Here is a 26,160-nt window from a genome sequence, read left to right on the forward strand (position 1 = left end):
TTATAAGCATGTCCATACCCCTCTCCAACATTACCTATTGAATACCCAAGGTGTACAAAACTGGTTCACTTCCTTAAAGTGACACTGTGTAAGGCTGTAGTTCTTATAGTGTGATTAGGAATGGGTAACATGTGTCACTGATCAACATATCAGTAGCCTATTGTAATAGATTTTCCAGAAATGACAGAGACAGGCATGTATGTTTTTGTCAAATCCAGAAAATTTGAATCAAACGCAAAAAAATTAAGGTACAGGGCAGTCCTGATTTCTGATCCTCAGCAGTATTTTATTATATCACCTAACCTTAAATGTGATATTCCCATATCTGAATTGGAAATAGTCTGCTTTATGCAAATTCTTTTTTGGGTCAAATTAGAAAACCTTTTGTGTGAATATACAGGTTTACAAGTGCAGCTGAAGGTTAATACACTTGATGTGGTCAAAATCTCAAACAGGAAGAGAACATGCTCGCTCTCTTGTTTTAAAATATAATCTGTTATGTAACTTCAGCATATGTGAAATATAGACATTAAAGTGCCTTATTGCATTATTTAGAAAGAACTCTGGTCACTGATGAAGATCTTTACAGAGAGGAGATTCCAGCAGCAGCATAAACAAATGACTGAAAACACTTTGTGACTGTTTACTCTCTTCAGAAGTGTTTCATCAGTGTCATCTGCTGTGGTTAATTGCAGCAACTGTAGCAAGAGTTTAATAAAAATAAAAGCTTATGAATATGGAAACTAGAATTACAACCTTGGGGTTGTATGCCTCTGCCAGTTTACATCTATGCCAGTACAGACTCATTTGTAGCCATGGCAGATGACAATGCTAAAAAAAAGCATGGATGCCTCACACACACATCCTCAACCCAGCAGCACAGAACTTTACAAGCAGCGCAGTGTCAAGATTGGCACCCAAGATCAGTGCCACCAATTCAGTATCTGACCAAATGTCTCCCCTTCTGTTCATGAGTTATGGTGTTGAAAACCGGCCAAAAAAGTCGTTCCGCAGAACATTAGGATGTCACATTGAATTTGACCTTTGACCTTTTGGATAGAAAATCACTTCATCATATCATCCTAATAAATGTTTGTGTGAAATTTTGTCCCAGTTAGCATAAAAATTCTTAAGTTAAAACAAAAAAAACCTCGACCTTTGACCACCACCATGTAATCAGTTCATCCTTGAGAGGGCATGTGCACAAAATTTGAGGACATTTTCTCAAGGCCCTCCTGAGAAATTGCACTCAGGGGAATGAGACGGATACAACGTCACTTTGACCTCGACCTCGACCTTTGACCTTTGACCACTAAAATCTCATTAGGTCATCGTTGTGTCCAAGTGGTCATTTGTGCCAAATTTGGAAAAAGTCAGCGGAGTCATTCCTGAGATATCGTGTTTACAAAAATGGGATGGATGAACGTACAGACAACATGAAAAATAATACCCTCCAACATGGTTGTTTGTGACAGGGAGGCTTAAAAATAATCTCATCATCAGGGTAAACAGATCAACACTGTATGTAAACAAAAGCTGTGTTTATGTAAAGTATGTTGTTTTGGTTTTTTACATCAACTTTTCCAGGTCTTTGTCTCCCTGTTACATCCTATCCTGGAGTTCTCAACCACGGCCATCTGCTACACCTGACTTACTGTAACACAACAGTATGTGTGTGTGTCTGTGTGTGTGTCTGTGTGTATGTGTGTATGTGTGCATGTGTGCGTATGTGTCCTTTAGCCTCACTCTCAACTCACTCTCAAATCTCAAAACTTTACTGTCATAATTCAGTTCGGCATTTTTTTTTATGTTCTATACACACTCATTTAATTACAACACAAAGACAGACATCTGTGGCCAGAGGGGGACTTGACTGGTGCATCTTTGTCAGTTTCTAACCAATTCAACATTTTCTAATATTTGAGAATTGCACTTAAATAACACTTTAAAATGATAAGAAAATGGATAAAGTGTCTAGGATCAAAGTTTAAAAAAGCCCGGTGTGTAATATAAAGCAGATTGTCAACATAAATCAAAATATGAAAAATAAACACAACAAGGACACAGAGGATACCACAGAAATTATAGTCTTGTAATTCATTGTATTCACATTACAACATCCACATGGTTCAGTTTGTGACAACTTCTAATGATCTTCAAATATATTCACTGTATGATACATAATACCAATATAGGCACTTCCAGTAAGTCTGGCAATATTGAAGCTACAGTATAGTGTCTAAATTACAAAATGGTAAAAATAAATAATGTATATCTAAAAGAGTTTTTGTAGTTTTAAAATTTCTTTACTGTACAGCATATATGTATATTGTACAAAATGGAGCATCAGCCTGCCAGAAAATTATTTTACTTTCACAAATACTGTGTATTTGGACATATTCTTGTGTAGGTATTAGTACATGTGGTAAGTGCAAGGTACTAGTGAGAAGAAAGCAATTATTTAATCATGTGTCAACTATATAAAAATACTCATTTTTTTACATAATTGTAAAGCTTGTTTGGTTCCCACGATTACAATTATGTTTCATGTGTGAATAAGTATGACAGTCAAATAAAAAACAATTAAGACAAATACAAAAGTGTTGACTTAAGACTGATGTGACTGGGGGCAAAATGCATACATAGTCCACTCTAAAAACAAAAAAAAAGAGTTCACTTACAAACTAACACAGTGGACAGAATCTCATCACCTTTCCAGATGAGGTACGTTGTGTGATGAATGCTCTACTTGCCAGTGAGGATCTCCGATCTGCCGGCTAAGCACTTGGCAGATCAAAGAGGAAGCGCAAGAAGAAGTATCGGACCTTCAACGAATAACAATTTCATTTGAGTATCTGAGAAGAATTAAAGAACTACTTACTGCATCACTTTACCCTTCATTGTTTCATCACCTCAACTTATGACTAAAAGCAGCTTCTACTCCAAAGTAAACGCCAGCCAATAACAGGACAGAGTCACATTAGAGCGGCTGATGGAAGAATTCAAACAAATCCAAACGCACACTATCTCTCTCTCTCTCTCACACACACGAACACACACACACACACACACACACACACACTGTATACTGCATTGACACATTCACAAAGCAGAAACTGTGGAAAGTTGATATAATTATAATTATACAACCTGGAGGCTTGAAATAGAAACTCGAAGTGGAAGTTGCATCATCCCATGCATATTGGAGCACTGTTGGCACAAATTGTCATTTTTGTTTTCACTTGTTTGAGGGAAACTTCCTGACAAAAGCCTGCGAATGTTTTACTTGATGTGGTCATGTTAAGATCCCTAACCCTTTCTTTTTCCTGTGATGCTATTAAAATGTTTTGGCCTGTCTCAGAGCATAGGAATAACATGTACTTTAGCCCCTGTCCTAGCATGACATTGTTGATACCACAGGATTCATCAGGCTTTCAAAGGTTCACGTGATACCAGTATCATCACTCATATCATAACTCAGGTATAGCTTTTAAAGACAGGAATGTTGGCTGGCGATTTATGTGATAAAAAAAAGAAAAAACTTGTTATGTACGGATGCTGATGCATCAAATGAATACATTAACACTGACAGCCCCATTTAGAATTAACCCAGAAGATTCAGATTACATTATTTTGTAATCAAGTGGATTTTGTTACTTATTACAAAATCTGCCATGTAATTTGTATTTAGAAACTGACTACATTTCAGAATAATCAGACCCAACCCTGACTCAGGTTTTTCAAAAATGCTGACTAAAATGTGTCCTTTGTGTGTGTAATGTGATTACAGCTCATTAGGGATGAACTGAACATACAGAAAGCAGCAGGCATGTTGATGGTGGTCATAAAAATACAGTAAGTGAGGCTACAAATGATCATTAGAGGCCAGAAAAAACAAACATTTTCTGATTCAGTGGCTGCTAACAAGTTTGGTCTGATATAATGACTCTCTAATGCATGTATAATCAGTGGGTCGACCAATTATCTTCGACTTGTGTGGTCTACGCTGCAGCTTGAGTCCCTCCGTCCCCCTCCACACTGTAGCAGAGTCAGGGCAGCAGTTAACAGGCCATTATGGATGTAGTGTGCTGTTCACCACGGATGGGAACATTGGGTGGTAATAGAGTATGTTAATGCAGGATCTGCAGGAACACAAGGACACAATGTTCTATACCTGATATTATTTTAATAACAGGAAGCTCTATCATATCCAGGTTGACTTGTGTTCTGTTCAGCTTTTTGAGGATCAGATTGAAGGAATACTTCACCCACAAATGATTCTTTGTGTGACATTTACTAACTCTATTTTCCATTGCATTTGGAAGGATTTTTTTTTTCTAATAAAGCAAACATTCTTGATAAATTGAAGTCATAGGGGTTGGCGTTAAAAGACAGCAAAACTATATCAAAACATCTGTTTACAAACTCTAAGCCAAGAACAGGCTGGTCAAATGCAAGTATCATTTATGCAGTTGTATGCTCAGCACTTCCCAAAATCATGCATTTTCAATAAAACCTTACTATTTCAAACAGTTGTACCAACATGGTCTCATTCACGGATGAGTAGCATGCCTGCACTGTTTATGCTAAAGTGTTTTAAATAGTAAGGCTTTAGTGAAAATGGGAAACACTGAGCACACAACTACATAAATGAGACTTGTATGCATGAGACGTGTGAGTTTGTAAATGGATGTTTTCATATAGTTTAGCTGTTGTTAATTAAATTAAATTAACAAATTAAATGTGGTCCCCGATTACTTAGATTCATCAAGAACATTCACCTTTTTTGCATTCTTCATTCACTTGAGGATACATGCGAGAAAAACAACGTTTTCTTCCAGAAGTCAACCGAACACAGGGTGAGTTATGGATATACACATGATCATGTGGGGGACGAAGGTCCGAGAGCACTGATGTTATGGAGAAGAGCAGTGGTACAGTATGAGATGAGAAATCAGTGCTTGAGAGATTCAGATGTGCATGTGGGTCATGAGAACTCGAAAAGATTAGCAGTGGATAATTCATTACATATTGCCTCACTGCACTCATGTGTGACAGAAAGCTGACCTGCCAACTCAGTGTAGAACGCTTCACTTATCCAACTTGAGATCCACTAATGGTCTCTCTGACACTTTTTCTATGTAAATGTGAATTATTAAAGGGAAGTGGGACATTCTTCAGAGACATTTTGCGTTTGACTCCATCTACTGTGCCGCTGGTTATGTAACTGGTTTAAGTCGTGGCATTTTCTCAGTTGAAAGGGAATATCATGTGATTACAAGTCTTGTGCAGTAATGTTATTATACTAAATTCCATTCAAAGTCATGTTTAAGAAGGGTTTTTGTCATCTGTTGGAAACTCTCAGAGAGCACTTTGTCATTGCTTTTTGTTATAGGTTAGGATTAGGGCAAAGAGGTCATGGGTAGGGCTAGTACTGGACAATCTTGGACATTCTTCGAGATTAAAGTGGTAACTTTACAACTAAAATATCACAAAAATGCTGCCAGAAAAGTCTGGTTACATCAGTCCATAAAGGAAGTAAGATGTGGTGGATGAATGGGGTTTAAGCCATTGGTTTCTTTTTTTTAGACATAGTCATTATTTTTTAGATTTTAGGATGAATACAACAGATGAATGCACACTGAGTCCTGAATAGACCCCTGTTGTATTTTGATGTCACTAGGATGCCCAGGTATATACACCCGAGTGCAAATACTGCATTGGCTATTTACACACTATTTTAAATAGCACTGTTGGCTATAGACACCAGGGGGCAGATAGCATCTGCCAAAAAAATGTTAGGACAAGTTTGGGGCAAAATTTAAATGACTGAGCGTATATGTCAGAAAATTGGGTCATGGGAAATTCCAAATGACAAATTTGCTTTGTAAAGAGTAAAAGTGATTAAGTGATATATAACATACTGCTGCCATCACCATCATCTCAGTCATTACTGAGAAGTTAACTTTTACTGCACCGCAGAACCACTTCTCTAAAGAAAGACTTTTCTACTGGCGTTACATACAGCAGTTAGCCTTAGATTATTCTTTCGGCTCTCACACACAGCCTGGCACCAATGCTCTTTTATCACCATGGACAAAATTTCAAAAATCAGAGTGGACTTTCTTTTGCAGAAGAACTGCACGCTGACTTCCTGTCTACTCTCGACTCTGAGAGAATGAGCCTCTCCCTGAGGTGCTAGGAGGAGAATTCAGACAGATTCACTGTGTTTATCTACAAAGATGCCGGGAGGTTGTGACATGATATTGAGCCTTGCTCTGAACCTTTTACGAACATATCCTAAACTAGCTTACTATCTTAATATCCCTGCATATTTGTAACTTCATGTCCTCGCAGGTGATACAGATGTTTACTTTGAATTTCAACATTTGAGGTTTTCCTGAGGGTCATAGGTCAGCATCATTTGCAAGTTGTTATATGAGGAGTATAGAGTATAAAACAGCTCACTGAGTCCAAACACAAAGTCAGAGAGCCAAAAACTGACAGAAAAAAAGAAAGACAGTGTAAACCTTAGCCCACCTATGGCTGTTTTCAAATACCCTTTTTCTTTATGTTTTATCAATGTTCTGTTGTTTTCCCCTTTTATTTCCCTGCAACACTTTGGTAGTATTAGTGAATGTTCTGTGAACTGTATTCCCTTTTTGGTCTCGTATTCAGCACAGATTCAAACTACTTTCTGCTGCTTTGTCAGTGAAGGCCTCTAGACTATAACACTTGTGACAGTGAACCCTGTAACCACTATATTCACGTTGGGGCTGGAGATGGCATGAATAAAGCTGCTGAATCTATCTAGGATGTCCTCTACAGGAGAAGTGTGCATTTAAGTGCACTAATTTAAACATGCAGGCAGACACACACACACACACACACACACACACACACACACACACACACATACAGAGAGTAAGGAGCCTTACAGTCTCCTTCTTAAAGTAATATGGCCACAGCTAATGGTATAAAGTACTTAATTTGGCAACAAATGTAAAACAAAAGATGTGTAATTATTGGATTCGTATGCTAAAGCCTATAGGTAAGTGAATTATTTTGGCAGAAGTAGAAAGGAATAAAAGATACTCCAATGTTCCTCATTTGATTGACTCCCTTTATAATCCATATATAGAAAAAAAACATATTATGGTCCACATGAGACCTCAAAAACTCTTGCTAAAATTGAAACACAAGTACAAGTAACTGTGGTGTCTATATATAATTGCATTCAGAAAATAATTATGTATAAATTGGCAGCAAATTTCTGCAGTCCTGTGTTACCACGCTGGGTTGAGGTCTGTGCAAGTCAGTCTTCCTCTTCTCTTGACAGTAGCAAAAGAGTCTGTATCCCAAAGTACACAAATAATCCTGTATTGCAATATGGAAATCTCCTTTAAATGTTTGGTGAAATCAGATATTCAGATAAAATGTGTAAAGCACAAATTATGCCACCCTGTTTTTTTTTCTGTATAGGCACACATTTCCCAAACATCTACAGTGTTGTGTCTAAGTGATGTGCTGGCAAAGACAGGAGTCAGTTGATAGGATAAGAAAACAAGAAATACTTCTTCACATCCTTGCCCTGACTGACGCCATATTTCCCATGGGCTGTTTCACTGTGGGTCCCCCTCCTCTAGCTCCTTTGGAGGTTTAGAGTCTTCCTGCGGAGACACGGGCCACTCCGGCTCCTCCACCCCCTCCTCTGGATCCTCTCCTTCTACTAGCTCCTCTCTGCTGCCTGGCTCCTCTTCCTCCTCGTGAATAGCCAGGATTGGCTCAGCTACATTGTTTAAATGGACAGACTCTGCTCCTTGGCCCTGTTTCTGCGCCTCCTCTGCGATCACCTTCTTCCACATCTCGTGGTTCTCCAGCAGGTGTTGGGTGATCTGGCAGAAGACTTTCCTTCTCTTCTTGGGAGTTACTTTCTCTGGAGAAAAAAAAAGCTTAATTAAAATGACAGCCAATTTTTTTACACCGAAAAATTAAACAATGTCTTATTTGTACAGTTTTTTTTTTTAATAACCCACATGATGTGAGAAGCAGCTGCCCCCCAGGTACTTTCACATTTTCTAATATGGCCCCCATTCAAAAAAGTTGGACACCCCTGTCATATAAGGACATCACATTTTGGGTTTGCTGTACATTACATTTAATTTTAAAAATACACTAATCATGTAAAATAAAAATGGCTGCCATCTCTGCCAAGTCAGTCTACAGTTGATCCTGACACAAAAATGGACACGGTTCAGCATCTGATCAAATTTTATTGCTGAAACTTGTTTATTTATGCTTAATTATGTTAGCTATAGCATACAGATTTAACCAATTTGGCAAAAGTAACAAGTTAGATAGAGCAAGGGAAATTCATATGCAGTTACAGAATGAACAAATCACAAGGATTTTAGATATATTTTACACAGCCATGTTCAGGCACTAAAAATGAACAGTTTTAGACTCAAACAGTGACACCTAACCATCTAAGAGCAACCTAGGAAGCTGAGTCAATGCAGAAGTACCAAAAACTGCACTTCCTCTAATGGCTACTTGAGCCTGGTCTCCAAAACAGAGTAAATCCCCATAGAAACTCATGTTAAAATGCTCAACTTTACTGCAGAAATAAACATGTTTACAGCCTGGCACAAAAAAAGTGGTTTAAACTAATTTCCTCATTCATGAAAACTGTACAGGGGGTGAATTTTTTTTATTTTTTATAACTCACCCATTTATTTTTTAGTAGGAGCCAAAGTCACCCATATTTAAGGGCGGGGCTACTTGGGTGACAGGCTGTCTGCAAGGCATTGCTACCGTCTGTGAGTTGGATCCTCCCCTCACTCCTCCACAGTTCCAACCTCTCGTCCAGATATGGTCACTCCTTGCTCCATAAAATTTAAGATGGCGAAGACCGAAATGCAAAACTCGAGGGTACTAATGTGTGACGTCATGGTAGCTATGTCCATTAATTATGGAGTCTATGCCCCTTACCCATGGAGTTACAAAACACTGAACAAATGGTGCATTGTTGGCAAGTTTGTTTTGGCACAAGAAAGTAAAGGCATTAAAATACACTGTTTAAACTCATCATACCCATATGAGGACATTCCCCCCAAACTACTTCCTGCTCAAAGAAAATGCTAATTTTTTCTCATATCCTACTAATTCCTAATAGCTAGGAGAAATTAAAAATGCATACAAAACAAGAAGGTCTCAGGAGGTTAAAAGTATAGTCTCTCATCAGCAAACACACCCACTGCCTAAGCAGTAATTGGTCTCTCTGTCAGACTATGCGGTCAGACCTTTTTGTCAGGGGCTACAGAGTTACACAAGAGCAGTTCCAGATCACAAAAATGCCCTTCTTTTGTGTTTTTTTATTTAATATAAATATTAAAGCTGCGGGGATGGACTGTTGTATAAATTACAGTATAAATATGCCTTAAAAGATGTATAGTGTTACTCCCAGGCTGTTCTAGAAGCCTCCTAAAAACAGCACTTCCCTTTGGCTTTCCAATGAGTTCTCATTAGCATTTACTGTATATACAGAGGCTTTGTAATCCAATGCTGAACGTTTTTTGAGATACAAAGAACTGCTTAAAATGCTGCTGAACTGCTGAACTAATTTCTTTCTCACTGCTCAGAGAAGCCACTATTTAAAGGGATACTATGCAGGATTTTCCTTACAATGTATGTACTCATACAAAAGTAATCCCTCCCAATCATCACTTATGACCTACTAGGAGTGTGTGGGGTTGTATTTATCTTCAGAGACTCTGCCCTGTTCTTATACCCCTTTTCTTCCAAAATTAGTGTGTGTACGCAAGTTTTTTAAACATGGGAAAACCAGATAAAATATTTTATATAACTGTATTTATAAATTGGTAGCAGAAAGCAACGTGGAGGCCAGTGAAAATCTTATGGTGGTCACTTCCGTTTTATATTTTTTATTTATTCAACCTGTGTTTCAAACTTGTTGCAAATTAATTAGGAACAATAATCGAGTGTTGCTTGGGCAGAGCGGTATTTTCTGGCAGCCAGTCACATTACATTGCACCTGCAAAGGGGCTAAATTTAGTGCATCCACCCAGGTGTTTTACTTTCATCACTGCCGATAGGAGCTGGAGCTGAGAAACACCCGTGACTACTGCAGAGACATATGACCCAGGAGTGAATGCCATCAGTAAACTTAACTGTTAAATAAAAAAGCCAGATGTTAGCGTGTGTCAGTGGTTTTTTGTGCATTGAAAGGGTCTTCATTTTCTTCTAATTTTGCTGTGTTCAGAATGTTTATGAGCGTGCAGCTCCCACTTAAAAACAGGTGAGGTCAGTTCTTTATAAAAAAAGGTACGGCCTCACCCAAAGCAGCATGTATCAAAGAGTAAGCTACAAAAACTGTGGGCACAGTGCTGAAAACAATGCAAATATACAGAGGCTAAATGTTGAGCGTACAAAGTTTGTTCCAAAATGAGGAGGAATCTGGAATCTGAAGAGAACTGGAAGACACAGCGTTTTGTTCCAAAGGACATGTGCTGGCAGTTAACTTAGTTAACTTGCTTAAATATCAGCTTTTCCATTAAGACACATGTATTTAGCAGTATAGGAAGGCTCAAGTTGTTGTTGTTTGCAATTCCTGCATAGCATACCTTTAATGTCCTGCAGTATATCATATTGCAAAATCAAATCTATATAAAGAGAGTATATGTCAATGTCATTGTCATAGAAAAGCATTCCAGGCTACATGTTTCTGATTACTTCCAGTTTATGCTTGTGCCACGCTTTGTTTTAGACCAAAGTGCTTACGTGATGCTTCTGAGCTGGTGGACGTGTCTTCCTCTGCGGTATCCTCCTCATCCTCAGTCTCCGTGATCTCCGGCTCTTCTGCCTCTGGGTTGGGTTCCACCCATCGTCCAGGCATGAGGCTGGCTGAATCGTATGAGTTACACAGCGGCCCCACGATGTGCGTGATGAACGATTCCTGGAGTTTGGCCAACTGTGGTGCTGCTCGGTCCATGAAAGGGCTGATGGGAAGGCCCAAGGTTGACTCCTCATCGCCCTATGTAAAACATGACCCACATTAGTGCACGAAAGCCAAGACACAGCATGATTCCCATTTAAACACACACACTATTCCAAAAGAACTGAGTTATTCCGGCCAGAGTGAATAAGTGGGATAGATGCGGGAGCTACGTCTATCAAATCGGAAGATATTTGTCTCACAATAATGGACAGGCTTGAGTCCACGCAGAGTAAGAATGTTGGTATTTGGTGCCTAAATATACAGTAAAATCTGACAAGTTGATCTTATTTCAAATAATCTTGAAAACCGATTGCCTTGAAAAAGGAAAGTAAATATAATTATTAATCTTCATGTATGTTTACTTTAAATCTAATTGTTCAGTTTACTAAAATTTGGCTGCATTTACTTGTATTGTTCCAACTTAAAGGATGACAAGTGAAATTACCCTTAACAACAGCAGTAAAACAAGTTAGTCAACTTGACTTGATCACAAAGAGGATTCATTAGCCAATGATGAAGTTAGGAGATCTGCAAGTTCTGTTTTGTTAACATGTTTAAAAAAAACCCCCAAAAAAACAAAACAAATATGACTGACTAGTTTGCAACACAGATATATAGCACAGAAAACTTGGTTCACTTAAGTTGCTAAAACTTAAAAAGATTGATTTATTTAACTTGTTAAACTTGTTAAATTGGTTTCCTTTTTTTCAACTTTTAATATTCGAAAGAACATAAAAGAATAAAGTGGGAAGGCTGAGGGACAGCAGCATGTGTGCCGTATAATACGTCTAAATGGATCGCAATGACAAAGAGCTATAACAAGCTGTCCTGGTGGCCTTGCTAACTGACCCCTAGTGAACACATACACTTCAAAATAGCTTGCTTTTGTTCTTGCCGAGCACAGTGAGAGTGATCAAAACATCTGAGATGGATCCACAACAAGTTGGAATTTGACGAGTTCTGAGGCACTGCGAGGTTGGCTCTCCCGAAAGACTGACTAATGCCTTTGAGATCTATTTCAGAAACAGAGTTATGAATTCAGTGGCCACTTGAATTCTAACTGAGCCTTACAAATAAATAAATACCTTTCATAGGAGGATTTATGGTGTATATAAGTCACTGTAAGCCAAGAGATTCATCCAGTATTGTGATGCAGACACCCAGATCCTGGTTCACACATCATAATTTCAATTCACACATCAATTTCAAAAAGCCTCTCAGCAAATCTCATCTTGAGACTCTGGCAACACGTTTTCTTGCTCGGTGGAACACACTCAGTGGCACACTTTGAGATGTTTGTATGCTTTGTGTACATGCCTGAACACTATTGAGGAAGCACTGCTGCATTTCTCAAGGTTGTTGAACTCTCAAGGCTGTCAGTGTAATGAGCATCCGCTACTTCCATCTGAGTGACAGTTGCCTGGGCACCCTACTTGCGTCAACGCATCTTACAGCACTAAAACTATTGTAACTGAAGAGCATTTCTCCTGCAAGCCTCCAGCACTGTGTGCCCCCCCACACAGACCGCAGAGTGGTTTGTAATAAGCTGGCTGTGTCACCTAGATGAAGTAGCAGGGTGCATAAGGGCCTGAGCTTGACCCAGAGGCAATTAGCAGAGATTAGCAGCCATTCAGTGCCAAGGGGACAAACTGTAACAAAGGTCACTGAGGGTGGCATTAGACTGAAGGCATTACTGGATTCAGTTTGTTATAGCAGCACTGCTCACTGTGGCTGCTTTATTAGGTACACCTGTTAAATCTCATCCAATCTAACACAACTCTTCTGCCATAACGTCTACTTTTATGATGCCCATTATGTTTAAAGTCATAGGATGTTAATTCAATTACATGATTTAACATTGTAGCCACAGTTATATAGTGATGTTGCACAGGACAGCATTATGTTCAGAGGTGTATTTAATATTCTACCCCTGGCCCCCGCGTTATGTCAATACAGAGGACAAAAAATCAGAAACACCGGTTGCACTTTACATTAAACTCTTTGAAACTTGGAACAACATTAACTTTCTTGTGTCAAAATCAGATGCCTTTCACATGCATTTAAACCTCTGAAACCTGAGTTAGTTAATTTGATGTCTTTTGAAAGCATGGCAAAAAGATACTGAGCAACTGGATGAGAAATGTCACACAAATTTCAGGAAATAAGTAAAACGTGGCAAGAAAATGACCTGAGAATTTTTTTAAACAGAGAGAAAGAGAGAGAGAGGAAGAGATTTTTTTGTAATTCCTAACTTGTAACCACAAATGATAACTTCTTCTTCGAAAGAAATTGAGCCAATTTGCTGAGATTTCAAAGGATTAACTCACATTTACCATTAACCAGTTGCTTATTAGCATGCATATAAGTAACATATTTGATCTGTATTAGTCATCATGAAGTAGTTATTTATGGTTTATTCTGCATGATCATACACTACAACTACTGGGCCATTAGAGTTTTCCTTTGAGAACCTCCCTAATTACCAACAGTAATTAAGGAAGTTGAACATGAATTATGTTTTTTATATGCTTTGCTCAGTAGTGCCCAAACAAGTCAAAATTAAGTGTTTCTAACTCAGAATATGTTCCCCAATCTAAAGTGAGGTCAACTCACTCTCATAACTTATTCACTACATGCTTAATGTTTATTAACCCACACAGGTTCTCTATTCTAAAGTTGTATCGTCTGAACACTTGAATTTATTATATCACACAACATCTGCAATAACAGACCCTACTCTTAAGAGAAAAGACGTTTTAAAAGATATGTCTGAAAATCTCTGAATTGTTCCATTAATAAGGGTATTTTTCTAGTTTTGGAAAAGAACCTGTGAATCTTAATACACGTCTACTAAGAATCAGGTCTGTTCATTGCTGTTGTTGTGTGCTGTGATGCTTTATGTGTGAAGACGAGACAACTTTAGAACAGGGAATCTGTGCGGGTAAATACTTGGTGTGAGCTAAGGACGTGTGAACTGGTTATGAGCAAGACCACGCCTCAGATTTAGATTGGATTAGACTTCATTTAGATTTATTTGACACTATTAACATGTTTATTTTTGTCTTCTGCTAAACAACAACAAACCATAACAGACCATTTTTGTGGCTCTACCACCTTATAAGGCCCATACTGAGCAAAGCAGATTAAGACGGTAATTCATGTTTTGAAACTTCCTTACTTACTTACTATAAATAATCAGTAAACAGGGGGTTATTTGGGGAAAACTCTTAGTTAAGGACCCTGTGGTGGTGAAATAGGGTCATGCAGAATAAGACACAAATAAATGCTTTAATGACTCATAAGAGCCAACATGCTATTAATATGCTAATAAGCAACAAATTAATAGTGAATTTGCTTACCTTTCAAAATAAACTGTTACTGAAATGCCTTTCCATATAAAGTACGTGCAAAACAATGGAGAAACACTGTAAACTTTGTCAAGATAAAATGTATGGCAGAGTATTGGATTGCATTAATTTCTACAGGTGTACCTAATAAAGTGGCAACTGGGTGTACATTATATCATTACACTGACGATTAAGCCAAACATATAAAGCATTCATGGTAATCATTAACCCATTCTGACAGCAAAAACTACAAGACACCTTTACTGTCTCCACGGTTCCCTCGGCTTATGCAAATATCATGTCAATTTATAATGTAAAAGAAGAATACATAATTGAACTGATGCATAAACCTTGTTGTGGAATTGTGACAGCTCCTCACACAATAACAGCTCTCAGAAGGAGCGCTGCCATTAGTATCTCTATATGTCACAGAAACTGAGGGAAAAATGAATTAATGGGAGCAAAACCAGTCAAGCTTCAAGTACAAAGTCTATGTGCAGAAGAAAATAAAGAGGTAGGGACTGTATTTCATTATCTGTACTTGCTTGTGTGGAATTTGAGACAATATAGAATGAGTGTGTCTGAAGAACACAGCGTGCTACTAGGATTCATTCTGCTCTGCTCCTCTACTCTATTTTATTTTGAGAGAAAACAGTGTGAGAAAGTACTTGAAGTATATTTATCACTTGCTGTGTGTGTGTGTGTGTGTGTGTGTGTGTGTGTGTGTGTGTGTGTGTGTGTGAATGAGGACAATTTGCATAGTAAAGACAATACTAACTAGCTTACAATCTGACAGTGAAGGTTTAGAGGTTGGTTTTCAGACTGAAAATTACAGATAAATTAAGAATTACAGTTTATATAAAAACTGCTGTATGTAACTTTGGAGGGAGATGTCTGATTGTTGAGTCTCAATTAGTCCCAATTAGTCAAATACATACGCTTTGGGTTGGAGATTCAGTCCTAATACCAACCTAAAGTGTCTGCATTTTGGATACTCAACAATGAGCTATCTTCCTCCAGAGTTAAATACCGCACCTTTAAAGTTATGGTTAAGATTAAGACAAGGCATGAATTGCAGTTGTGATGCTGAAAAGACAAAGTTGCAATATTCTATATTTTCTTTACTTTGTTCTTTGAACAACACAAGTGGAGAAGCAGACCTCTGTTTTGTAATTTTTTGTTTGAATCTTATTTTTTTGTAAAGGGTTCCCACACATTTTAATGGACCAAATTTCAAAACTTTTCCATGACTTTTTAAGGACCCATACTATTTTTTTTTTACTCACCACACTTGCCTGGCATTTTTCGAACTCACCAGGGTTGACTCTATTCAAACCTAATATCAGCTAGCTAGCATACATGAAGTGAACGTGGGGAGAAAATAAAGAAACATAGGAGAGAGTGAAAAAAACATTGTCACACATTGATGCATGTCAGAGATATGTTACTGAGACATCTACAGAAAAGAAATTTGCCCTTATGTTACTTGGGTTATTTCCCTGAAGATTAGAAGAATTTCATTATACACAATAAAATCCCATGAATTTTCCAAAACTTTTCGTGATTTTTACAAATTCCAAGACTTTTTAGGCCTGGAAAATGTGCTTGTGAAATTACATGACTTTTCCAGGTTTTCCATGAATGTGGGAACCCTGTTTTTAATATGTGTACCCAAAAGAAAGTAAAATTCAAAATAAGATAACGGCTTTGTCTAGCCTATTTTTACTAGACATATCTGAGCTCTATGTTACATCAATGAGAGACTTTGACCATTTTCTCACTCTTCTTAAGTTAGGCTTCTGAGAAAAAGCCTTGTTCTTTGTCTCAGCCCGATTTAAGATCTTAAAAGGCTGCTTTTCTTCTCTCACCACAGTAATCTATTTCAGATAACAGTAAGATCTGTATGAACACTTGAATGGCTTAAAAATGAGCTTGAGAAACCCCTGAGAAGCCTAAGAGCACAGCACCTTATCTCTCCTAAAGGCAGGTTTAGGAGAAACAGATCAGAATTTAGAAATTTCAAAATACAAAGCTGATTTATATTTGATAAGACAAAAACAAACACTATTTTTAAGAGCTAAATTTGGTGTTAAATTCTTCTTGCCATAGCTTCAGTGATGAGGAGGATGGGGCTAACTGAAAGACATGATAATATACTATATATTTTGTAAATATACAAACTAAAATTACAATAATAAATTGACGTCAGAAATTACGATAACACTGACGCGCAAACACTGTCCTCAACAAAACCCTCACTTAGGTATGATTTAGTATTAAGGTACTTTATTAGATGGCGTACTATACTGCACAGGTGTTGTGGTTTTTCCCTGCATGCGAACATGATGGTACACTGATCTTTAGTAAAGACAAAGGAGGCCCAAGTTCAGTCCACGCACCTGCTCATAGAACTCGTTGACAATGCCCTCTGTCCACTGCAGATGCAGGTCCTTACACTTCAGAGGCCCATTGATGTCAGCCAGTTTAATGCACATCTGGCACACCAGCAGCCTGTCGTTCTCGTTGGACCAGTCAATACCCGTGGATGGATCATCACCCACCTGGGGGATGAACAAACATGATGTGCTGACATTTAACATATTCAAACATGTTGGCAGACACAGCATGTGATATGTAGATGTCATGTAAATGTGATGCCATTGATCTGTTGTTCAAAGATTGTTTCTTCATAGTAATGTCTAGAGGGTTAATTCATCAGACAGTAGACATACAGCAATATCAAAGAGCGCTGTGGATGAGATGAAACAAATGCAATAATGTCTCTTTATTGTAGCCTTCACCTCTATTATAAGGTACATAAATCATCCTTTTTGGTACAATGCTTTAAATGCATTATGACCAATTGTGCAACATATAAATAATTATGCAGTTTTCTGAGTTACATGAGTGGCATCTACTTTATTTCTACAGAAGTGACAGCAGTCAAACACATGCAGTTAATCTCAACACTGAATGACTTTTGCTGATTTCTAGTTTTTCTTAATGAGCTTCAGATCTTGAGAAGGAGCACCACTGACTCCCATAGTCTTGACATTTTAACCTAATGATTCAGGAAGCTCAAGAGATCAAGTGCGAAACTCGATGGGTACTTCACAGAAAGCTAATTTGCTTCCAGGAAGAGCAGAGCGGGCTGCACTACAGCGAGAGACACTGCTGTTACTTTTGTTGCCAAGCCAGTGCACTCAATGCTAGCTGACAGGCCCTGGCCATCGAGCACCACCACTGTACTAATACTCACAACGGAAAAACCCAAGATCCTCAAATCCAAAGCCAACATTCTGTCCGCACTTAAACGAGTTCTTGAAAAACTGCAGGGCGCTTTGTGTTGTTGACGTGAGTTGAACGTACTGCGAGTGCAGCAATGTTCTGCAAAAACAATCCTGTTCTTCGAAAACCACTGGACATTTCCCTTTCAACAAAGCTTTTTTTTAACATTAACAGAGCAGAGGTATGAATGTGCGAGGCAAGTATCTCCTCAGAACACACTAGACTTATAATACTGAGGAATACTGCATTATCCATGTACTTTATGCTGTACAGGTTACATTGTTACTGTTACTGCACTTACTTTCTTTTTTTCCCCCTTTTCTTTCTTTCTCGATATTTCTATTGTCTGTTACCAACAAATGGAAATAAGTATTCAAATGTAAACTCTTCACTTTATATCTGAGGATAGGTATTGATGTGGTATGACCTTAAAATCCCAACTTAAAGTTAAAGGTCAATCAACAAATTTTAAAGTTAAATATGCTGTCAAGTTACCATTTTCAAGGAATAAACACCATATCCATAAACACTTCAGATCTAAGAGTCACACAGTTCAATATTTAAAGGAAAACCTCAGTATTTTTCAACAGTCACCCTCTATGCCCATGTTTTTGCGTCTAATTGACTAATAGAGACAAAAAAAATTTGAAAAATTTGTCCAATATTTAGTGAGTCTAGTTGGGCAGCAATGTAATCTTTGGGGCATATTGCACCGTCAATGTACATTCACGTGTTCAAGTGCTCGTTTTTGCCACTGACAGGCTCAGATTGTTATAATATGTGTCTAGCGACATATTAGAAAGATATCTACAGAGAAATAAAATGTTTTCCTTTACATTTCGCTTTACGCTGTTTATTAATGTCTTCCTGCAACAGCTGGACTCGCGAGACTTGAGAACGCAAAGTCTTCTCCTTGACTAAGACTTGGCTAGACACAATAACAAACAACGTAAAGATACAGAAAAATGTTTTATTGTGTGGTCAGACACTTGTAATAAAAATCTGAGCCTGTTGGTTGTAAAAACAAGCACGCTTACATTGACAATTTGATATTGCCTTAAAGGTTACATTGCAGCCTGTTTTGTGGCTGGTGGCTACAGCGTTCTGGCGTAATACTGAAAAAAAATCATAAATAAGACTTTCCATTCTTCACATACATACATAAACATGGGAAATATAGACCAGTTGAAAAATACCGAGGTTTAATATATTTAGGATAACTTTATTTAGAAGACCAGCGCGTTTTGGCTTTTACATAAAGTTGTTCTAAATACTACAAGTGTTGCTGGAGTTCCTACCTTTAATTCGTCTCTCATTTCCATGCACCTTGGCTGCAGATGAAGTTGCTCCAGAAGCCCTCACCCTGTATTTGTTTAATCTCAAACAATTACTTTTTTAGAATTACCTTGGCGTTGAACTCAGCCAGGAAGTCAAAGTGCTTCTTCAGATCAGTGGCCAATATGGCCTCAATGACCAGGAAACGGAAACGCTTAAACTCTCCGTGGTCCAGGTTGACGAGGAAGTTGTACTCTGGCTGCGACATGAAGAGGTTCCAGGCCGAGGCAGCGTGGTGGTTTTCCAGAACGGATCGATCATTGTAGAGCACGGCCTGCAAACACAAAAACACTTTACATTTAAATTAAAAAGTACAGATATATCAGTATATGAATTCAGCAAACCTGCACATGCAGCAGTGTGACATGAGAGTTGTAGTGGTTGGATCACTCTTACTGAGCATTATCAGCAGGATGGAGACATAACTTTCTTAGGGAGCACTTGACCGTTCTCCACACTTCAGCTTAACACTTCCTTGTTACTGACTCACATGCCACTGCATGAACCATTCAGAAGCTAGGAGAACCTAGCTTGAGGTCAATGTTAGGAGAATCTCAGGTAGATTCAGTAAACAATTGTAACTGTTTAACACCAACCACAACACTATTTAAATATGCTAATATGTTAACTGCATATATGAGCATGAACTCAAATTAATGAAATAACTTAAATTAACTTAAAATAACAGAATGATGCAGATAATTCAAATGTCCTGAAAATCTTTCCAAAGTATTATCAAGAAAATTAGAGCCCCTTAACGGCGTTGCTTCTCTCTAATAGATAAGCAGTCTTGTAGTATTATGACAGCCTGTTTACCTAAATTTAGTGTATATGTCTAGACAGAAACAACTCAATTTTTAAAGTTAACTTCTGGTATGTTGTTCGGGGAGAGATTGGTTACAGTATAGTTTGTAGCAGTGCAGAGAGCTGCTAGAAAAAGCGACAAATTAAGATCATTTTCTTCATTGCATTAACACACCAACATGTTTGATTGGGTATTGGTACACATTCTGATATTCAAGGGCAGTCATTTTTTTATGCTGTTGTCCAACTGGTCTAGGGGCGTCTGGTATGGGCATAACTAAAGGCTGATCAGAGCAAGTTTTCTTTAAGATCGTGCCTAAAAATCACAAATCAGAGCAGCGCCTTCTAGCTCACCTCATAGAGTGCACTCCATATAGACTCAGTCCTTTGCAGCAGCCCTGATTTGAGTCCCACCCACAGCCCTTTGCTGCATGCTATCCTCCCTCCCACTCACAACGTTCCTGTCTACCTAAAGCTGTCCTGTTCATAAAAAGGCAAAAACGACCAAAAAACAACCTTAAAAAAAAAAAAAAGAATCATCAGACAGGGCTTCAACACAGTCACCATTTCTCCAATCAAAATGCAATTCAAGGTTATGAAATTAAAGGGCAAAAAACTGAAGCTGACTCAAGACGTTACACCCCCATGGCCCAAAACAAAGATGGTGGCGAACTTGTGATGTCACACTGATTTTGGTAAAAGATCTTAACAGAAATGTACAACTGTCCAACCTTAACAACCATCACTTTCTGACAAGCTACAAGGAGCTACAGTAACTGGTGACTGTTTGATTATGCGTCAGCTGTGCCAGAGCAGTTTGGCAGTGAAACAGAGCGGAAGAAAACTGCCAATCAAATGACCATGTTGTTGATTACAAAGAAAAGCTGAATATACAAGAATAAATCAATCAAATAAACTTCTGCTGACTTTGATCCTAATCAGATACTGTTCTCCACTACAGGCTGAAAAGCATGAGTACCTGTGGGGCGTTGGTGGCCACGAGGAAAGCATTGGTCCGCCCGGGGTGGTCGTAGTCGTGCATTGCAGCAGCCACATAAAGGGCCATGAGCTCCAGAGCAGGTATGAGGCCTGACAGGCAGCCATAACCGTCTTCTGACACAGTGTAGGTCTTTGACACCAGGAATCCCATATGACTGTGTGTTATTCCACTGTCGGAGTCTAGCCGCCAGGAAACAGACAAAGTGAGCGGGGTGAAGAGTAGGGTGGCAGAATTCACACAAACACAGATGATGTACTTTCACGTACACATGCCTAAACACACATGCACTATAGAGCACACACATATGCGGAGACACACACTTGAACATTCAAATCCACTTATATGTGGATCAAAGGGATGGCCCTAGTAAAGCATACAAATGAGGTTATGGAAATATGGGTGAGAGGGAACTCTAATCTGCCTGCAATTTCATGCTGCTCTAGACTTCAAATAGTGTTTGGTACGTAAATGCAAGTGCCAAAAGCCTGAGTAAGATAAGACAAACTGTGAGTAGGATAAGAACACACACTCCTGCAGGTTTGATGCTCCAACATTAATGAGATAGCTCACAGTATGGCTGCAGGCAGACAGAAAATCGAAATAAAAAAAAGTCTGGCCTACATATAGACATTCTTTATGGTAATAAATGGCTTAACATAAGTTAGAAAACTGAACAAAAAGGCGCTGGGAGCTCATATGACAACTTTCAAAACACTTTTTTTTGGACAGATTCACACACATATCAGCATCGCCATCAGGACATTGATGTCTGCAGTGACAGACCTGAGTCACTGGCAGAGCCGTGGTCAGTGATGAGGCTGGGCAGACCGGGCACAGCCTGCGTGGTGAGGTACCAGACTGCATGAAGCACGTCTGTGGCGTGAACCCTGTTGTGATCTGGGTCAGGCAAAAAAAAAAGAAGTCTATTCAGTGTGTTATCTTCTCCACCAGAGTGCACTGTTAGGCTGCTTATGTTTCTGGTGACGACGTAAAGGCTGCAGTCATTCATATATGATGATACAGCATTTCCCTCTAGTGGCTGGTTTCATTGTTACAGGTGTGGGCAAAATGAAGAACAACAAGAGAGATGTTAAAGCTTACATGGTATGTCTCTGTAACCATTCTCAAGGGCATGGAAGTAGTTCATGAATTCTTTTACAGGGATCTTGAAGGTCTCAAACAAGCCAGTGTCTTCAAAGAGCCTGTAGGAGACCTGAAACACAAAAATCATGTGATAATCAACACAATACAAGTAAGCAAAGGTGGGGCTGCACTCAAGTCCAAAGTCAAGTACCAAGTAAAGACAAGCAGGTCCCAAGACAAGACACAGACAAGTCCTTAACATTTAGATTTGTATCCTAAACAAGTCATAATTTGCTTTTTACCAAATGTAACAATTTTAGCAATGGAGTAACAGTATACTATAAATCATGAATGTTTTTTTTCAGTTTGTTTTGATTTGTAAAAAACAAGTTTTATTGTACGTAATCATTAAAAAGAGTAGTGCTGCCATTTACTTTTAAAGCATATTAATCAACTTTCTCCCCAAAGTGGTTTGGGGGAAGCTATTAAGTATTTTCAAGTCAAAAGTCCCAAGTTCTAGTGATGTGACAAGGCACTGCTGTTTGTCCAAGCCCATTTGCAGGTCTTTTTTGGCTTTTTTAAGTTGAGTCTAAAGTCATCAAGTCTGTGATTTGTGTCTGACTCAAGTTCTAGTCATGTGACTCGTGTCCTGAACAAGTCTTAATTTGCTTGTCTGACCTGTGAGCTTACTCATTCTCTGCTCACCTGACTGAGGATCCGCCCATATTTCCCATTGGTCTTCTCCATCAAATTGAAGATGGGAAAGTTCCAATTGTTTAGCTGACTCATCAGAGGCTCCAAGTCCTCCATTATTAACGGCTCTGGAGCCAGAATTGGTTTGTCCTGTACAAGTGGCACACAATAAAAAGTGATAAGACAAACAGATACAATGTAAATAACGAGTGTTTTAATATGACTGTGTGACTCGCTGTGTGACTCGCCATACCTCAGGAGGTATTAGTGGGTGGAGGATGACATTCTGGGCAGGGTTTTTTCCTTCCTCTGTGTCCTCCTCCGTATGTGCTACATCACTGCTGTCACTGTGGTTGGCCTCGTGCGTGCTGTCATAGTCGGATGACGCAACCACTTGGTCCTCTGCTGGTAAGAGAAGAAACAAAGAGATGTCACACTGCGGCCTGATAAAATTGCCAGTTTGAAACCACTGTTGTAATGGGCGCAGACCGTCCCAAAGGGAATTACAAACACTGTGATATGTTATCTTGGGACCTTTGTTGTATGTCATACCCCTCTCTCTCTCCCCCATTTCCACTCTGCATCTACACTTTCTTTAAAAAAAAAAGAAAAAGAGAAACACTGTGGTATAGTATAGATGCCCACATGCACTCTTACTATGCTGCTTGGATATAGTGTTGATAATGATAGAAAGTTGACTTAGAGCATACCTGACCGTGGTATCCTGTCTCCCTTATCTATGGAGCCCTCCCCATGGCTCAGTCTGATGTACGGTCTCCCACAGCTGCAGACAAGAGAGGGTTTAACAGGTTTGACATGAAGTGCATATAGGAGAAATGTTTTATCTAAGTCCATAGCATAAGGCGTTCCCTGTTGTGATGCTGTGATATTTGCGGCTGGTGTTGTGTTCTCTCTTTGGCTGTTATATGTCAAAATCCATCAATACGAATGATTTCTTAAAGAAGAACATGTTGAACCTCTACACTAGAGACTACACACTGAGAGACTGTTAAATGTCAAAATAACGGCACATTACAAGGATCAAGTTTATCCTCTGATCAGACGTTTACATCCAAATGTATGAAAACATCCGCAAATCAAATGCATCTATTTTGTGGTTTTTGTAGGATGAATAAAATTTTTATTACTCTTGTGAGATAACTGGTGTTTATCATAATCAGCCTAGTTGGTTTTGTTTGGCAGTACAGATTGTTAAAAAACTAGTCCAAGCCCCCAAAAATATTGGAAAGAAACAACAACAACAACAATGGGGACATATGCAGAATAGCACATGTGTGTTTGTTTGTAGAAAGCGAAATGTGCAAGCCTTGGCCGTCTGTAGCTGCGCCAAAGCATCGGGAATAATGCCATTCGCTGCATCTGTCTTTGATGTCGAACCAGTCGGCAGAAGTTGTCAAGAAAAAAAAAAACTTAATGGGATTCCTACTGTGCTGTCCCCACATGAAACAGACGCTGTACAGATGCTCGAAGAAAAATACTCATTAATGAACCTAATGGATGCACACATTAACACAATGCAATGAGAATAAACAACAAAAAAAACTCAAAACAGTTGCCGTTGCTGGCGCTGTTATAAATGACTCATTAGATAGCGAGCCCACCCTCTTTGAGCATTATGACATATCAGTGTCAGGCGCAAGAGCGGCTTACTGTTCGCCACTATCTCGAAGACAGATGGAAATATTCACATTTTCTGACTGGTTTTATAAATCAAATAGCAAATATTATCTTTTACGGAAAGAGCCTTGAGCTGGCGTGTGCTGGTTAGTTAGCTGTGTGACACCGTGGGGAGCCTCCCGAGCTGCTCTCAACAGCTTTTCCATGTTTCTCCGCTGAGGCTACTGTCAGGCTGTAGGTGGTTCCTATTAAAATACCTCTCCCTAAATGTTGTAAAACCTGCATTCTCAGGGCAGGAAATGCCTGCCGTTAGAGCACGGTGTCACAGGGAGCACAAAGCCCTGCAGTGTGTCTATCTCTTTCTGATAAATTGTTTCTTGAACACATTTGAGCTGTACCCACCCTGCCTAATGGTCCTGAGGCCCCAACAAAGGCAGTTCTGTTGTGTTTGCAGGGCCAGGTTGGACCACTGTGTGTAATGCCTAGCAGGTGTGGAATATAAAATAGTTTGATAGTTTGGCGGGCGAACAGTTAGTACATTATTGTCAGGGGGGTCTGGGCAGGCAGCAGCAGCGCTTGGCTTAAAAGGTTTACTTTTAATGAAAGTTGAAGAACTGGCAGACACTCTTCCTATTCTGCTAATGCAGCAGAATGGCCTCGGCTACTGACATTGAGCCTTCAGCGCTGAATGTAAATAAGAAGGTCGGCCATTTTCACTCAAGGAATCTGTCAGTCATGTATCAAGTGACTCTGCTTTTATCACAAAAAGCTCCTTAAGTGTAGTTACAGTAGTTAGCACTGTAGTTACAGTAATTTAGCTGTCCCAGTGAGATAGACCTACAGCACGAAGACAAAATACACTTTGCTGCATGTTTATGTTTCAACCCTGTCTCCAAGAAATAGTCTTTATACTAATAATTTCTTTTACCTAATACCTTTGGGAAGAATGGAATTATTGTCTGCAAATATATTTTTTTTTCATCAAACATCCTGCTTTACCTGGTATGGTTAGATTTGGGCAACAAAAAAGGTTAAAGTTAGGAAAAGAACATGGGTTTTCTTTGATATTAAAAAAATAAACCCTGTCTAGTGCTTCAGACAGTAAGAATATAGTTCTTTATTCTTGAACCAAAGCCAAATTTTTCTCCAACACTTAGAAAGTGCTATGAGTGCCCAAAGACAACCATCAAAACATTTATTGTGCTGTTGCTACTACAGTTAGGTACTATATTTCTTATGAGTGGATGCTGTAGGAAAAACAAATCAAATACATTGTTAGCAACATTTTGCTAATACTCATCTTACTTTAATATTTTTTCATAATTAATGCTATTCTCTCAATTTATCATTTGGTCAGAAATGAGTGGAAAAATGCAATTTAATGATATTTCAAATTGCTTCTTTGTGTGTCAAACTGAGCCAAAATCTTATATTTACTTTCATGGAAGAGTTCAGATAGCAAATATTCCAGGTTCTCACTCAAAATTAGTCAAATACCAAGTGGCCATTGGTGTCAGATACTGATGTAATGAGGCACTCTTTAACCAACATAGTATAAAGAGTGAGAAAATCTGCATATAGTGGGAGGTTGCGGTGGGAGAAGGGTCAAACAAACACAGGACTTCCACCCAGGAAACCACTGTTCAATTCTTTTACAAAACCAGACGTCAACATTGAGTTATTTTAAATAAACATCGTAGTACGTGACCAATATGACGTATATCACGTACATACGTGATGTTATGTTAATAACAAATGTACCTTCTTTAAACCAAAACATATGCTTTTTCCTACCGAACCAAGTATTAGTTATCTAAAGCTTAAAACGAAGTGAACCTACACTGTTTATTTTGACAAAAGACACTATGCATGTTATGAGAAGAAATTCTATGTTTCCTGTGAAATGGAAAAGCCTCCAAAACTGATGTCAGAGGGACCCCTAGAGTGTTATAGTT

At 38.7% G+C, this 26,160-nt stretch overlaps 1 protein-coding gene across 2 annotated transcripts in view; it reads right to left on the reverse strand.

Moving 5' to 3' along the window:
* Positions 1-2,071: 2,071 nt before the first annotated feature.
* LOC121949974 (cGMP-inhibited 3',5'-cyclic phosphodiesterase 3A-like) overlaps positions 2,072-26,160 on the reverse strand; it is a 98,805-nt gene continuing 74,716 nt past the window's right edge. The window contains exons 5-14 of one of the 2 annotated variants that reach the window (XM_042495857.2): positions 23,278-23,351; positions 22,821-22,969; positions 22,580-22,717; positions 21,893-22,004; positions 21,575-21,688; positions 20,771-20,970; positions 19,058-19,261; positions 16,764-16,925; positions 10,801-11,053; positions 2,072-7,936 (exon numbers count right to left, since the gene is read on the reverse strand). In XM_042495857.2, coding sequence (XP_042351791.2) covers positions 7,623-7,936; positions 10,801-11,053; positions 16,764-16,925; positions 19,058-19,261; positions 20,771-20,970; positions 21,575-21,688; positions 21,893-22,004; positions 22,580-22,717; positions 22,821-22,969; positions 23,278-23,351 — 1,720 coding nt within the window. In that variant the 3' untranslated portion in view covers positions 2,072-7,622. Of the gene's footprint in view, positions 7,937-10,800; positions 11,054-16,763; positions 16,926-19,057; positions 19,262-20,770; positions 20,971-21,574; positions 21,689-21,892; positions 22,005-22,579; positions 22,718-22,820; positions 22,973-23,277; positions 23,352-26,160 lie in introns of both variants that reach the window. The other variant, XM_042495856.2, reaches the window with a different exon arrangement.

Source organism: Plectropomus leopardus, chromosome 7, assembly GCF_026936395.1.
Source record: "Plectropomus leopardus strain MGB_pleo_1.0 chromosome 7, ASM2693639v1, whole genome shotgun sequence".
Taxonomy (NCBI): Eukaryota; Metazoa; Chordata; class Actinopteri; order Perciformes; family Serranidae; genus Plectropomus; species Plectropomus leopardus.